At 41.9% G+C, this 16,273-nt stretch overlaps 1 protein-coding gene across 3 annotated transcripts in view; it reads right to left on the reverse strand.

Moving 5' to 3' along the window:
• Positions 1–8,029: 8,029 nt before the first annotated feature.
• Positions 8,030–16,273, reverse strand: part of Baldspot (elongation of very long chain fatty acids protein baldspot) — a 309,098-nt gene continuing 300,854 nt past the window's right edge. For all 3 annotated transcript variants that reach the window (XM_076212593.1, XM_076212592.1, XM_076212594.1), the window contains exon 3: positions 8,030–11,639. In XM_076212593.1, the coding sequence (XP_076068708.1) occupies positions 11,207–11,639 (433 nt within the window). In that variant the 3' untranslated portion in view covers positions 8,030–11,206. The remainder of the gene's footprint in view (positions 11,640–16,273) is intronic.

Here is a 16,273-nt window from a genome sequence, read left to right on the forward strand (position 1 = left end):
GTGGGTTACCCCCTTTGTTTTTTGTTTTTTTCTTTTTTTCGTTATGGGGTCATTTTGGTGGCTTGCTCCGATTGGGCCACTATTTCACCCTTAGGTGGAGGGCCATTAGGCCTGCTGCCGATTGCACTTGGAATCCACTCAGGCCAAAGGTATGGGGGCCAGAGGCGGAAATGTGGAAAATCAGAAAAAGTCTCAAATTTGGCAGCTCGCCACTCATACGCCCTTGGGTTCATGTTTCTCCCGTCTACCTCGCAATGCACTCTGTACGACTCTTTTCCTCCGGGGATAAGTTTAGGCCAAATCGGTGACCTGACCTGAGGTTAAGACAGTTTGGTAGGGTAGGTTAGATTAGTATAGCTAAAGTTAGCTGATTTTTATGTTATATTAAGCGTTAGGTTAGCTCCGATGGAACTCACCTCTGTAGAGGCTTGGAGTGTCAAGTGGGTAAGGTGGGGTTTCGCTAGGTTAAGTTAAGTGAGGTTATGTTATTGTTAGGAGTAAGTCCTCGTCCTTACCTCGTTACTCCCGTCCTCACCTCTTCTCTGCCCACGACATTTGACCCCCGAAGCCTCCCAAGGGAATCACTCGTGGGGCCCCAGGATGATTAGCACGAAAGTCTGCCACACGACCTTCACACAAACCCTCCTTCAGGAAAAAAAAAACGCGTGCAGCTCACCAGCCTCAGCGATGACTACCTCGGCCACGTGTCATGGGAACACTGGACCTATTGAGGAACGCCTACCCTCTGTCTTCGTGAGTCACCGGCGTCAGAACGTTTTGCCTCCGACTTCCAACGCAGCGCACGTGACCTCACGGCAGTTAAGAGCACGGGACATGACCTGCCCGTGTATATAAAAGATGTACCAAGGCCCGAATATTCAGATATCTTCGGAGAAGCATAAGTGAGCATAGCTCCGTTTCTTGCTTTCTCACCCCCCCCCCTATTTTGCTCCCTTGCAAGTAAATCGCTGGAGACACGGCTTAAAACACAGTCGTCACCTCCCTCGCTGTCTCGTTCCTCCTTACCCCCCCCCCCCCCATTGGCTCCTAACATTTCATTGATAAATAAACTCTATCTCCACCAGAGTTTGCCTTCAACCTGGGGCAGACTACTAGCCTAACATTTGACGGCCCAACGTGGGGCAGACTACCAGCCTAACAGTTATGTTAGCTGAAATTAGGGTAAATTAGGTTAGGACTGCTAAGGTTACGTTAGATGAGGTTAGCTTAGGCTAGCGGAGGTTAGGTCAGGTAAGGCTAGCTGAGGTTAAGAGAGGTTAGGTTAACTGGAGTTAGATTGGATCAGCTGAGGTTAGGTTAGGCTAGCTGATGTTATTGTAGGTTAGGTTAACTGAGGTTAGGATAGGTTAAGTTAGCTCCCCTGCAACTTACCATAGAGACTTGGAGGGTCAAGTTGGTGCGGTGGGGGTGGGTGTTCATCATCTGCAGGGGGTCTACGAAGTAGGTCGGTTATGAAGGGAAGGTTACTGCCATGTGATAAGGAAAGTTAGGTTTGCTGAGGTTAAGTTTGGTTTATCTATTTTTGGCGGGGATGTCTCCTCAAAAGTGTATAAAAGTGACTACATTTGGTTCTTGCTCATATGGTGTGTCAGAGGTTCTGGTCCAGCTGGTCCCCAACGATTTTTTTTTTTTTCGCCCTCCCCCCTCGTTTTTATTCTTAATCTTTGTTAGGCAGTTGTCCTCTCTGGCGCACGTGCTGCAGTTCACGGCGGCCAATCGCCGCGCACAACGCGAATTCGGCTGGGTCGAGCGAGCTTGCGTATCGAAAGGAAGTTACCTTACTTCTACGTGTATATTTCTTCTTCTTTTATTTATGAATACGGTGGATTACCATTACACATCAATCTACTAATCAATATTTTTCTAATCCACTTCTTCACTGTGGGTTGTGCCGAGGCTCTGGGCAGAAGGTAGTCTTTGTCCATACAAATGCAAGGATTGCTATTGACTTCATCCAGTCGGGGAAGACAAAGGATGACGTCTAATTAACGACCTCAATCCAGCACTCGCTGAACCTCTGGCACCAACATGAGAGGTCTGCAAAGTTTCATTGTATCCCCAATCATACTGGGATTCCAGGGAACACTATCGCGGGATGGTGTTGCCAAGGCAGCGACGAGTGCTGGATCACACTGACCTTAGCACCCACGGTCACACATATCAAGGGCGTCACCATCATGGCTAGATTGATTGCCAGAGCCGACCACAGCAGCAATCTTCATACTTCGGAATCAGTGCTGTGGTACTGCCTCGTCAATAGGTACGAGGCAATCCACCTGCCCTCTGGTAGAAGGGAGGAATCTATCGTCCACAGGATCCACCGCGGCTTTGTGGGGCCACTGTGCAAAAGTCCCTCCACCACTACCTGCTGGAGTGTAGAGCCACCGCTATTCTTCGCCTAGGTCTCGGCACACCACTCACCGCAGCAAGGGTGGCGCGGCACCTCTGTCCCCAGTTCCGAGGCAACCCTCAGCTTCTTGGGGGCACAACCTTCCCCTGAGGCCGCCTGAGGTTGAGGGATACTCTCCCTTCCTGATCTCTTTTGGGCACCGCCACTCCTAACATTGGCGCATCACCTGTGTAACATACGGGTGTATATTACCTGGGGCAATGGTGACATAGGGAGAGTGATGCGCGGTTTGGCTTGTGTAGTTTATTCTAATTAAGACACGTGTGCGTCGGCCTAAGGACGGAATTGGCGTGGTCCCCAAGTGGGGGACCGACCGCGAAAGCCTAGTAAGGCGGTACAAGTGCAGAGGTCAGATTGACTAACTGAATTGTCCGAATCTGAATGGCCCGCTCGGGGCAGGCGGTATATATGCAAGAGACCGACCTGACTCCTTGACCAGACACAAACCTAATTGCGATGACCCTTTCTAGCCTTCGAGCGTTACGTCAAATCAACTACCGCACAACTCTACCATGCATCAACTTGCACCTACAAGCATGTTTGTGGGGTACATGTACACCACCTCTTTTTTTTCTTAAGTGTGAACTGTTACTGACTGCCGCAAGGTTGAGGTTCGGGCGGGTGACAGCCCCGCAAATCTCAGAAAAAAATGTGCATGGCTTCCATGATTCTTTGACAATTGTGTAGTCTCGAAGGGAAAAAAACACATACATGTCCTTCTTGCACGCAACTTTATTTAGAACCAACATATTACACTACATTCATCGAAGTACATTCTGGGAGAAGTACACTCATGACAAATCTTTCATAATGGTACACCCATGGAGGTAGTGCATTCATAGGTAAAAACAGCCCGTTCATAAACTTGTACAGCCACAGCACGCGTACGTAGCAAAATGGCTCGATACACAAAATTTCCCACATACAACAAACCTGCAGTACAGTGAAGTTTTAAATTTGTAAAAATGTATATGATTTTTGATAATTTAGTAAGAATTTTATGTTGTAAAAAATACACTTGATCGTTGAAATATTTAGAATTTTAGTCTAAATCAGATCAAGCAGGCAGACACACTAGACACACGAAATAGTTGTTTACTCTAGTACCGACGGCAGGTTCACTTAATGGAAGATAAGGAATATGTGCTCCCTATTCTCTTTTCTTTGGGTTGGAAACTTAGCAACTGTAAATAAGTTCCTACAGTTGTGTTCCGCTTTATAACTATGGGTAGGGGGACTATGAAAGGGCAACAGAATTTCAAAAAATGTGAAATGCAAAGAAATCTGGGAGATTTGAATTTTGATGACCTCATGGCAGCAATAAAAGTTAACAAGTTTTCATCAGTATATGTATGCATTTTATCAAATAATAAGCACATGCATAGGGTCTGCACGTAAATAGTTGTAATATTGCTTGTCACTTACGATAAAATGCGTAAATTAGAAAATATTGGCGTAAACTCGTAAGTTAATGGTTTTGGGGCTACCATGAGAACTCCTAAATTTAATTTAGTGTGAAATGCGTAGCATTAAATGCTACACTAAATTATTTTGTACAAACATTAATTTGGGACCAAGTCATTCATACTTTAAGCCTCAGGAACCTTTCTTTTTTCATATAGATGAAAAAAATATATATATTGACTGAATATGTGTTGCATGATACTTCTCTGATAATGTGTGTGGCTGGAAATTTTGAGACCCTGAAAGCCTAGTGAAGAAAACATCCATCAGCATGATCTTTGCACAAAATCTATACTCTACATCACGTCTGTGTAAACATTCAGTAATTGTGAAATACAGGAGCAAATCTACGATTCCATGGGACATCTTAAGGAGTGGAGACTTTCCAGACAGGGTCATGCATATTCACATTCACAAATGTATCTGAACAAGTTTTTCAACATGCTCACCAGTGTTTTACAGATGAAGCTGATCTATCAAACAACACACTGCCAGCTAGTGTCTCTCCCAGCCTTTAATGACTTTGTGCACGAATTCTAACAAACAAATTAATCTATTACAAAAAGCTCTTAACAATACTGGAAAACTATATTCATATATATACAATTTCATATACTACGAAAGTGTACAAACATAATACAGGAGTAAAAAATAAACTCTAAAAAAAAATCTGCTGTATTTCCTATGCTGTTAAACTATATATCTAATTTCAAATGTATGCCAATTTGGTCCTTTTTCTATGCATGTAATTGTACATAAAGTACATACAGATATAGCAAATCTATTATGCATATCTTTAAAATTATAAAATAAGAAATTTAAGATACTTAAAATGTGCACATATTCTGCCAAAAAATAACCAGAAAGGTTTGAAAATGAATGTCTTGTTACAGATCTTCAAGCTAATTCTATAATACTGTGGAGAAAAGCAACCCTCTTTAGTATTAACCCCATGTTTCTTACCAAGGAGGTTGCACAAATATATCCACATTTTGGTCATTATGCAACTTACCTATGGCATGTTCATCGTTGAATATATTGTGTGTGGGGCATCTAAACCTAGCTTTATTCATCTCCACATTTATCTGCTTGGGACAATGGTGGGTTTTTCACAAGCGGAATGCAAAGGTGGGCAGATGCGACTTAGGAGAATTGCATTGAACATTGCTTTATACTGGTAACTTTATGAAAATGTTACACAGTGGTTCAGTGGAAAGGAAAGAAAACAACCATTTGACAAACTAGTCTTTCACAACTTAAGAGGCTCATCATACCTAATTCTGCATAAAGACATGTTGAAATTCAAGTGTCATGCAAACAAATAGTATATACCAATGGCCTTTCCCCTTCTTAAGGGGTGTGGCCAAATCAAAGCATGATGGACTCTGCAGAAAAGAAAAATATAGAAAGAGGGATGGATACCAAAGAAATAGTAGGTATTTTATAGAATAAAAATTCACTAAACTTAAACTGGTTTCTACAGCAAAATGAAGTAATTTAATGGTTAATGTAAATGCTTTTGAAATAAGGAAGACTTCCCTCCATACTATTGCAAATAAAGGGTTGGACCAAGACATCTGTTGATGATCACAAATACAATTCTGCTCATACTAAGCAGGGTGGCAAGTTATAGTTCTCTGGAGAAATTAGTGTGTATTAATTGAAAGGCTTTCCCTCAGTTTGGGCTCACCAGTTGGAGTGCACCATTCAGTGTGTATATATTGTGAGTATAACCAGAACTTTAGTTTGTCACTAAAGAAGTCTGCCTAGTTCTCTTCAAAAGGATGGCTTGAGAACCCCATAACTAGACAAGTGCCCCAAGAATTAAATAATTGCTGTGGGTGACAACTTATTAAATGTTCTCTTGGGCAAAGTTGGGATTCCTTGACTTGAGTAATTGAAGTACCTGCCCATTGGGTCCTAGGGAGCTTTAACCCATTAAACTCCGATGACAAGACATCTTGTCATCGGAGTTTAATGGGTTAATAATTCCTAATTTAATCCTACTTTTGTTGTTGTTGTTCCCTAGACTGTCTGTCCGAGCAGTCCCGTCTCCCCAAGGAATGCCACAGCCGAAACTGGGTTTTCTCTCAAATCCTTTATAGAGTGTATGTTGTGTTGTTTGCGTGCATGATTGTGTATAATGCAGTCTTCCATTATGTGTTGTATGGTATGGGGTGAAGTGTTACATCCTGGGCAGCTGTTTACAATGCGGTCATCCAGCCTCTTCTGGTAGCTTAGAAGTGCAAGAGTTGGGGGCCAAACAGCGGCAACCAGCCCTGGCCACCGGCTCTACGCAGGTGGCACCGATCCCCAAGAGGAGCTACGACTGCCTTGGGGAGTACCACAATCCTTTTAATCCTACTTGCTTGTACTGCTTACATGTTTCAAATTCATTCACCAACATTTTTGTAGATGTTTTATTGAAAAATATTTATGGTAACTTGGTATTTCTTTTTGCACTGCATTGATTTCTTCATCCAGAATGCTTGGAGCTTCAACTTTTTACATATTCTGCATGCATATGGACTAGTAGTTATTGTTTAGGGAACTTCCATTCAACCCTTTTGCAGTGAAAAGGGTTGAAGTAGGCCATAGACTTTTTTGCAGCCAAAAGGGTGGTGCAGATAAATAAAACATCTTGGATAGATCTAGAAAAAGAACTAAGATGCCATCTATTATGGAATGGGTATAGATTGGCCCTCTTTGCTAGTGAAGGAAGTAGCCTGGGGCAGTTAAAAAATAAACTTATCTATGTAACCCCCTGGTACTGTATTTAATCTGGTGTTTTTCAACTATTATTCCATAACCCATTTATCTAATTATTTTCAATTATTAATTTGACTTTAGATGGTTGTATATTAGACACTATCACATGCCAGGTATGTACATTTTTAGTTCACAGCTTGTATGCCCATTTTCTAGTAAATTGAATACTCATGAGCCCTAGGTACTTTATGTTCATCACAATATTTATTTTTCATTTTTCTTTAAGTTGTAAATTCGATTTTGGCAGGGTACAAGGCACCACTTCTACATGCCTAGCCCATGATTTCATGTTAGTGTTTGTACAGGGTGCAGTGGGTGCTTTTGCATCCTTTGGCATTTTTTTTTTCTCATGTTCACAGTACTGTATATACAATTTTATTTTTATCTTATGCCACGTCCACACGGTCGAGCACTGTCCGCCAGCCACGAGGGCTTTGCTCGACAACGGGCAATTTCAGCGGGCAAACCATCAAACTATCCGTTCCCGCCGCCATTTGCGGGCAGTGGATGGAGGGCTGATATCGCTGCCAAACGCACGAGGTGAGGTGCGAGCAAAGTTAGCAAACCCGCTCAGTACAGACAGAAGTCACCTTACCACCATGTCCGCACCTAGCACTAGTGTATACTGGCACCAGACATGTCTCCGTGATTTCTTGTTTTTCTTTTTAATGCAGGCAGCAATTATAATGCTGTAAAGTGCTACCTTCTTTCCAAGTATGGCGGGAACCATGGTTATCGTACCACACTGAACCACTCACTCCCAACCTCTGCTTGCGGCCAACTAACCTCCAACCACCATGGTCAGCCGTGTGGACAGAGTATGAGGACTTTGCCCGGTAAGGGCAAAGTCTGCCAGGCACAGCTCGACCGTGTGGACGCAGCATTAAACATACATGTATGAATGTATCTTAAATTACTCGGTTATTTGTACAGGAATAATTTAATTTATGCATTTGTTCAACTTTGAAGCCATTTTCTGCTCTGCTAGGTGGCATTTCAGTAACCAAATTTGTAAAACCTTTATTTTCCTCTCATTTCTTGCACTCTTTTGGAAAAAATTGTGGATACCAAAGCAATTTCTGTACAGCTTGTTGGCCAATGTTCTAGTTATGTCCAGATAAGTTAAACACTAGAATACTAATCACCATTGTTGGGTTGCTTTTCTTCACATTAATCTAACCACTCATTCTACAATTAAGCAAAGCTTGTTCAGTAGGCATCAATGTCTGTAGCTACTTACTTTTTTTTTTATATGATTTATACAATCACTACAAATCTCACTTATGATGCTACCCTCAACATTCAGGTCTCCAAAACTGAATTTTGGATGGTTTATTTCAAATGTGGTTAACTGAGACCCAATAACTTAATCACTGATTTATTCAATCTTTGTTCTCCAGCTTTGGAATGTTTTCAAAAATGAAAAAAGACAGCATTGAACTAAAAAATAGTTGCTGACAATTACAATGCTAACATTACATACATGCCAAATTTCACAAGCATTACTTTGTGACTTTCCTCAAAAAGCACCAAACTATTTGAGTACTTTGTACATCCAGGAGAGTATTGCCAGAATTCCAATGCCACAGAAAGGTGTGGCAAAGTATCAAGCCTAATTCTCACCATAATCACTTCTGGTTGGTACAATTAAATGACCTGCTCAATACAATTATGCGATCCCATAATACACTGTAGGAATGGGACCCATGGCAGCTTGGTCTTTGTGTGCTATAGCTCTCGAGTTCTACTAGCAACACTGCTTTTCACACAACTGAGTAGCCAATGTCATGTATAATGATAAGCCATTAACCATTTGTCAATGTGTTACATATATTCTTATCATTTTTTTGTGCAAACAAGTAAACACAACCTAGGGAATGCTGGTGTTAAGAATACCGAGAAACTAAATTCTGGAGAGAAAACAAGAGATAGGGATAGACAGAGAGAGAGGAAGATGGGGGAACAAGGGACACAGTATACAGAGGGGCAGGATTGGGGGGGGTTATGCATCTATATATATGTATTGCTGAAGACTGGAGGATAATACATAAGGAGGCAAGTCTCGTATGTTAGGGTAATATGGAATTAAGAGTAAAAAGGCATGTTTGGATTGCAGATCAGTTGAAGATGGCAGTTTGAGAGGCAAAAATTTGCTTTAATAATGTTCTGTAAAAAATTAAGAGGTACAAGAGGACTGGCTGAGTGAAGACAGACCAGCACATCATAGGATAACTTGATTTGACTTGGCCCATTCCTCACACAGCAGCAACCAACCATGGCAGTGCTGTTTACACTTACTTTCACTCTTTTTCACCTTACATATTACCATTAACAGTTAAGGCTGTATTAGTATTTCTCTGACATTACTATTTTAAGCTCAACCAGCATTTACAAGACATGGAATTTCCTGGATTTTATTTTTTTCTTTAATAGAAAAAAAAGACCTACAACTGCTGGGGAAATTTGTGAGAACATGACAAAGAAATATCACATTGTACAAACAAGCTAGATAACTCATTTCAACATCCACTGTGGCTGAAAGGTACATGATCCACCAACCAAATGGAAAATATAGACTATAAAAGCATCTTGCCAATCAAAACCTACAGTACAAGAAATGACAGCCTGGCAAGTGACAAGTGGCATTCTACACTATTTACCAGCCTTCCCTGCATGCTGTAGATCCAAGGAAAGCATACAAATTTAAGTCCTACTTCTAGGACATTATCCTTAAGTTCTTTGTATGTGGAATATTCAACATAACCCAACAAGATTTCTGACTCCCAGACAAGGAATAATATATTCTGATCACAATCCCCACCCCTACAGGAAAAATGGAATGGAATCGGGGATATGGGGATGAAGTAGAGGTCAAAAGAATAGAGGACGGAGAGCAAGATGCAAGGGGAAGAGGGATAATGAGGGAGGTTACGGAGCACGAGTTGCTGAAGTTATCAAGGGGGTGATGATAAAGATGAAAAGAGGAAAGGGAGATTGGGAGGATATAGAAAGAAAGTGGGATACAGAGTGGAAGTGGGGTAGAGAGGGTTGGTGAGATTAGTGGGCAAGAGTAGAAGGTGGAAGAAGTAGAGGGCGAGAGAAAGAAATTCTATCTCCAATTACTAGCCTCACTTATTATGACATCTCTAGTAAAATATGGCCACTTTATCAATGCTTTATATTTACATCAGTTTTGACAATGGAAATTGTGCATATGATTTTCAATGGTACACTTAATACTTAATCTACAACATATGCCTAACAGCCAAGCAAGACCATGTGAGGAAACAAAGATGCCAACCAAATGCAGCCCTTCCAGTTTCTCACTGACACTTGCAACTGTACACTTCTTCCTCATCTGGTGGCCCCAACTACTTGGCAGTGACTACCATAACCAAAATACTGTTCCAACCTTCAGTCGTCTAAACAAAAATATAATAAAAAATAAAATTGAACAACACATGCTGCCAATGCTTTCAGCAGCAACAGTGAGTAGTTTTCTGCAATCACAGTTTACACTTGCGCATTACATCCAAACATACTTGTTGCATACATCAATACCTGCAACATATCTTGCCCTTAACATTCACTACATCAAGTGCAAGCATTGCACAAAATTTTATTAAATCTTTAAATGCAATCATATTGTGCAAAGTTAAACAATTATATGACGTGCACCGAATGCAAGGAGTACTATGAATGCAACAAAGATGAACATGCTTCATGAAATACAACAAATATGCAATGAATGTAAGAGCAAATCAGTGTGGGCATACAAATACTGATGCACTTGTTGCACAGTACTGCATGCAGGCTAGTAGCCCACAGCAGGACTGAGATGCACACAAATGCATTGCATTTCTGGGAAGGAATTATTGTTGCATCGTCACAGTGCACGGCATACCATTGTTATGATTCTACTGCGTATGACTTTGGAAAGTGATATTTGGGTGTATTCGACTTCACAGCTTCCAGGTTGCTCAGGTTACAACCACCATGTCCCCCACCTCATGGTCTTGCAGTGAGGGTCCAGTTGCTCTGTGTTGCACACTCAAGGTGGATTGTAATGCTTCATTGGTACGGAATGGAGTGAGATAAAAGAGTTCCCCAATACATGTGCTGCTTTGTCCTTTGCAACACAGCGTGGACTTCAGCATCCCCCTTACATCACTGCAATCACCCAGGGTGTGAATGTATCCACGTTCAAGCCATAGGGGGAGGTAGACAAGGTAAGAACATTAAGCAGTGACATACTAGAAAAAAGAAAGAAAAAGAAAAGTACATTCTTTCAAACTTTAGGTTAGGTTTGCTTAAGAACTGAAAACACCCACTAAGTGGTTGTTTGCCATTTGTGCTGCTGCTTGAAATCAAATGCAAGGAGCATGTAGCAAAGAAACAAGCAGTGGAGTACTAAGTCTCTGATAAAGAAGTGTAAAATGACACTGAAGATGAACAGATAGGAAACAGGGCTGACAATGGTTTGGGATACACAAGAAGGTTATGGGGAAGCAGTGGAGATACAGTCTCCCATTGTATGTATTCCTAATCAATTTTGCCTTTGTTATTCTTCTCATGCTCATATGCAAGAGCTTCTCCCTTCTTGGCTGCCTTTGGGTCTTGGATCTTGCTCATGAAGTAGGCACGATTGAAGAAGCGGGCAAAGAGGACAAAGTATGAGGTGTACATGAGGAGAGAGATCTTGATGTTTTCGTAGGAGACATGGCACTCCTGGCCTGCCTGTTTTACCTGGTAGGCCCAGATATTAACTGCTGCCCCCATTACCATCTGCGCAAGTTGGGCTGTAGTGATGGCCATGGAAATACCTCGTGGCACCTTAAACCTGAGAGCCTTGAGTGCATAGTAGCTGTACATGACACTGTGAACCATGTAGTTCATGCACACAAACCAACGTGCAGTGGCAATGTAGTCAGAGTAGGAGTACCAGGCATACAGCAGCACAGTCACATGGTGGTACCTGGAACAAGTTGTGAAAATTAATACAATTACTCATGAAATTTCAATACATTACTTCCCTCCATATACATATACCAATGGCTTTTTCCCACCTTACAAGGGAGGTAGCCAAAATCAAAGGCATAAATCTACTCCCCCCCCATTTCATCCCCACATACTTCCACTCTCATTCACCACCTCTTGCTCCCTCTTTTCTTAACTCCTCCTGGGTGACTGGTTATCCCTGCATTTCACCCACTGCCCTGGGTCAGAAGCAATGTAGCAAGACCCAGCACACCCACAGCAAGGCAGCTTCATTTAACCAGCGAATGCCCTCTCCGCCCCCTCATGCAGAAAAAGAAGACAGGGAGAAATTCCTTGGGGGCTGCATCAAAATATCTTTCACACATACTCCCTCACCCCCTATCCCCCATCCACTCCCTTCCGTGCATCACATCATCCATACACAACCATTCTCCACTCACCCCCATCTTCTACGAGTATCTTCTCCCTTCCTTCCTCAAACTTCCTTTATCCCAATGCCCCTTTTACCCCATCCACCCATCTCATCCTTGGTCACTTCATGTTCACTCCCTCCACCTCTGCTTTCCATACCTCTTTTACTAATCTTTCTTCACTCATTCTTTCCAAGTATTCAAACCATCCCAATACTCTTTATTAACCCTATCTCCCAACTCCCTTTCCACCCCTGCTCTCCCACTCACTGCCCTATACAGTGCTGTCGGCACAATCACCCCTTAATACAATCTCTTAGCATCCATTCCCAAATGTCTATTTCTCATTACACTTTTTAATTCCCCAAGGCTTACAATTAAGTAGTGGTGGTAAACCAGCTCCAATTATTAGGCCTCCCTATAAAAAGCTGTAACCTACTGGATTGCCTCTGAACTAACCAGTATGAGAGCGAACATGAATTTTTATACCTTAGGTGCCAAGACAGGGAGTGTGGATAAAAAAAATTATTGTGTAGGATGTGGATAAGTGTCTAGGGGCAATGAAGTGTTATGAGAAATAAGTACCTGGGGATAAACACAAAGATGGTTGTTATCACAACACTGTAAGGAGTTACACTAACAAAAACTGTGGAAAGCTGAAGTGGATGAAATGTACTATTGGTTCTCTTTCTCCATTTTCCCCAAGCTTTCTTAAATGTCTCATCTTTTATTAAAGCAGTCTTGTTTCTGCTTCTTCTGTGCACTAATCTTTGGCACACGTTTATTCACTCCCAAGTAGTAAATGTAAAAAAAAAAAAAAAAAAAGTCTCCCATTTCCTCAATTCTAGAGGCATTTGTGAATTCCTTCCTGTTTCTTCAAAGAATCACTTCAAGCCTGAAATGTCTGCCTTTCCTATGTAATTTCCCCCATACACCAACTGAAATTCAATGGTTACATGGCCACTTTTTCTTTGGGGCAAAGGAACTTGTAAGAGCCAGAGGTCTAGCTGTTTGGTAGTAGCAACCCAACACCAGAAATTCAAGGCCTCCTAAGACTCTGGAACACAGTCAAACACACCACCCCCAAACCCATCCCCCAGAACATAACTGACCAAATACATGCACTTAATGAGATCAATAAAATACATGAACAAAAAATGCTAAATTGGCAAACCCTTGTCAACACAATCATGAAACAAAAACCAACAAATTGTACAATACTCTACAGCACTACACTATCCAATAGTAATACAACACCCATACCAATAACAACAACAGTCAACTTACCCTCAAACTGACAAGCAAGCAAGCACTCAATTTTGCAGAGACAAGTCATCTCATCCCTCACCCTGACAACAGACATCATCCAACAAAGACTTTCCCACAGTCCTGACAACATTAGTAACCTAAAACACCTCTGATCACACAGATTATATGCACTTGCCATATTACAAACTACAGCTATTCACACAACACCAACCAGGCATCTGCACCACCTCATGTCATAGAATGCCTCATACAACTCTTCACACCACATATTCCCCTTGCCAAATATGGTTTTAGACCATTACACTCCATAAACACTCTTCTGATAGATCCCACAAAGAGTTTTTGATGGCATCAATTCAGATAAGTCCCCACACAGAACACTTCTTATAATACTAAACATTAAAGATTTTTATGCCATCCCCCGACACAATCTCAGGTAGAAATATCTGTTTCATATAATAGCCTATCATTGCACACCAGAAACTTTAGGAAAGTAGTACCTCAGGACTCATCTCCTTTATACGTGCACAATACACAGATACCCTCCACACACAAATGTCTTATGCACATGACATAATTACATGCACACACCATAATGCAGACAGTCACAAATATTGCAGCCATACCATGACCCACAACACCTGGTTCAGACTCAAAATAGCCCCAACCAAATCCACAATCACACTTCTCATCAACTGGACAGCAGAATACCATGTCTCCTCATCAACACACCCTCAACTCCCTTACATACACACACATACAAAAAGATTCTTGGAGTAACGTATGATACATCAATGTCATTCAAACAACACATCACTTAAGACAAAATGCACATCTAGACTCACTGCGCTTAATCACTTCCAGGTACAACATTTGGACAAAAAACTACCACTAGAGTATACAAACAATATATATGTTCAGTGATGAATTATGTGAGCTCTGCATAGGCCCCCAATCTATACAAACAATGCATACATTCAGTGATGAATTGTGTGAACCCCACATGTGCATCTAATCTCACTAAGACATACCACCACACCCTACAGACTATTTAGAATAAAGCCCTCAAGACAATTACAGGTTGCACAAATACAACATTTACAGATAGTCTACACTGAACCAAAAGTCCTCAAAGTCAAGGATCACCTTGACAAAAGAGGCAAACACTTGTCACAGCCTCCACATACACACCACACCCACTCCATGGTAGAACACCCACACAAACCAAGGGACACCCAATACCCAAAAACTTGTAGTATCACATACAAATACTCTTCCTCTACAACCACCAGACACCAACCTCCTGAAGCATAATCATACTGATCATTACTCCATCAACAAAACAAGACTAACATATTGCAGCATGCCAAACCCTTTGATATCCATCCCTCTGAATTCTCTCTTCCAAGAGGAACAAGTCCACCTGGCCAGGATGTGGTGGAGCCACCATCCAGCCCTTACCAGAAGTGGTTGGATGACTGGATCATGCATAACTGTCCAGAATGTAACACTCCACATTATGGGAAATTGGATACTACACAATCATGCATGCCAACATCACAATATAAACTCTAAGGGATTTGTGGGAAAATCCCATTCCAGCCATGGTGTTCCTCAGGGAGACAGGACTGTTTGGCCAGTCTAGGGAAAGACAACAACCACCTTGTGAGAATGTCATACCCTCTTACCCAAGTCACCTACTTTACTCAACGAGTTACCATGTTCTCCACTACCATATCTAATAGGGTACCCCAGGAAGCTGCCTTGCCATTTGCTTCCCACTCGTCCCAGTTGGCATCATTTCAATTAGTCTCCTGCAATGACTATATTGTTACTCTGTTCAGTGGCTTAACAAGTTGTATCCAAAAACACTTCTCGATTTTCAGCTTATTTCCAAGCTTGTCTTGGGGGGGGAATGGACAGACATACCACCACCACGACTTTTATTCAGCCCTTTACTTCTATTTTTGAGGTGGATTGCTTCAGCATTACCTTTAATCAGATTTGCCTCTTCCACCATTATGTCATTTCTCACAACAACCATCACCCCACCACCTGTTATTCGAGGGAAGTTCCAAAAGTAATGCCTATTTCTTTATTCTGCACCAAGGAATCAATGGAGATTGTTTATAGCGTTATAAATGAACCTTCGTGCAGCCTGTAATCCTCAAAGTCAAGGACCACCTCGACATGAGAGGCACACAAACACTTGCCGCAGCCACCACAAACACATCACACCCGCTACACTACATAGCAGAACACCCACACACACCAAGAAACATTAAAACAACACCCAAAGACCTTTATTACGCACAAATACTCTCTTCTCTTCCTCCACAACCACCAAATACCAGCCTCCGGAAACATATTCATAATCAAATCACTCGCCGCTCCATTAACACACTGAAAGACAACACACTGCTGCATGCCAGACCCCCTGATATCCACCCTTCTGAATCCTCTCTCCCACGAAAGGACAGAGTCCACCTAGCCAGACTGCGGTGTGGCCACCACCCAGCACTTCTAAGCTACCAGAAGAGGCTGGATGACCGCATTGTGAACAGCTGCCCAGGATGTAACACTTCACCCCATACCATACAACACATAATGGAAGACTGCATTATACACAATCATGCACGCAAACAACACAACATACACTCTATAAAGGATTTGTGGGAAAACCCAGTTTCGGCTGTAGCATTCCTTGGGGAGACGGGACTACTCGGACAGACAGTCTAGGGAACGACAAAAACAACAACCACCTTCGTGCTTATAACCAGAAATATTCATCTCTGTTGCAGATATTGACTGTGTGTCAGTCTAATAAAGTAACCCTTGTCATGGACGCATGTCAGAAGCAGATGCATCATTGAACTCCTCTATGCAGAAGAACTGGAACCAATCTATATTCACTGGCACTTGGTGAATGTTT

Source organism: Oratosquilla oratoria, chromosome 30 (genome assembly GCF_046742065.1).
Source record: "Oratosquilla oratoria isolate Oo_2021 chromosome 30, ASM4674206v1, whole genome shotgun sequence".
Lineage (NCBI taxonomy): Eukaryota > Metazoa > Arthropoda > Malacostraca > Stomatopoda > Squillidae > Oratosquilla > Oratosquilla oratoria.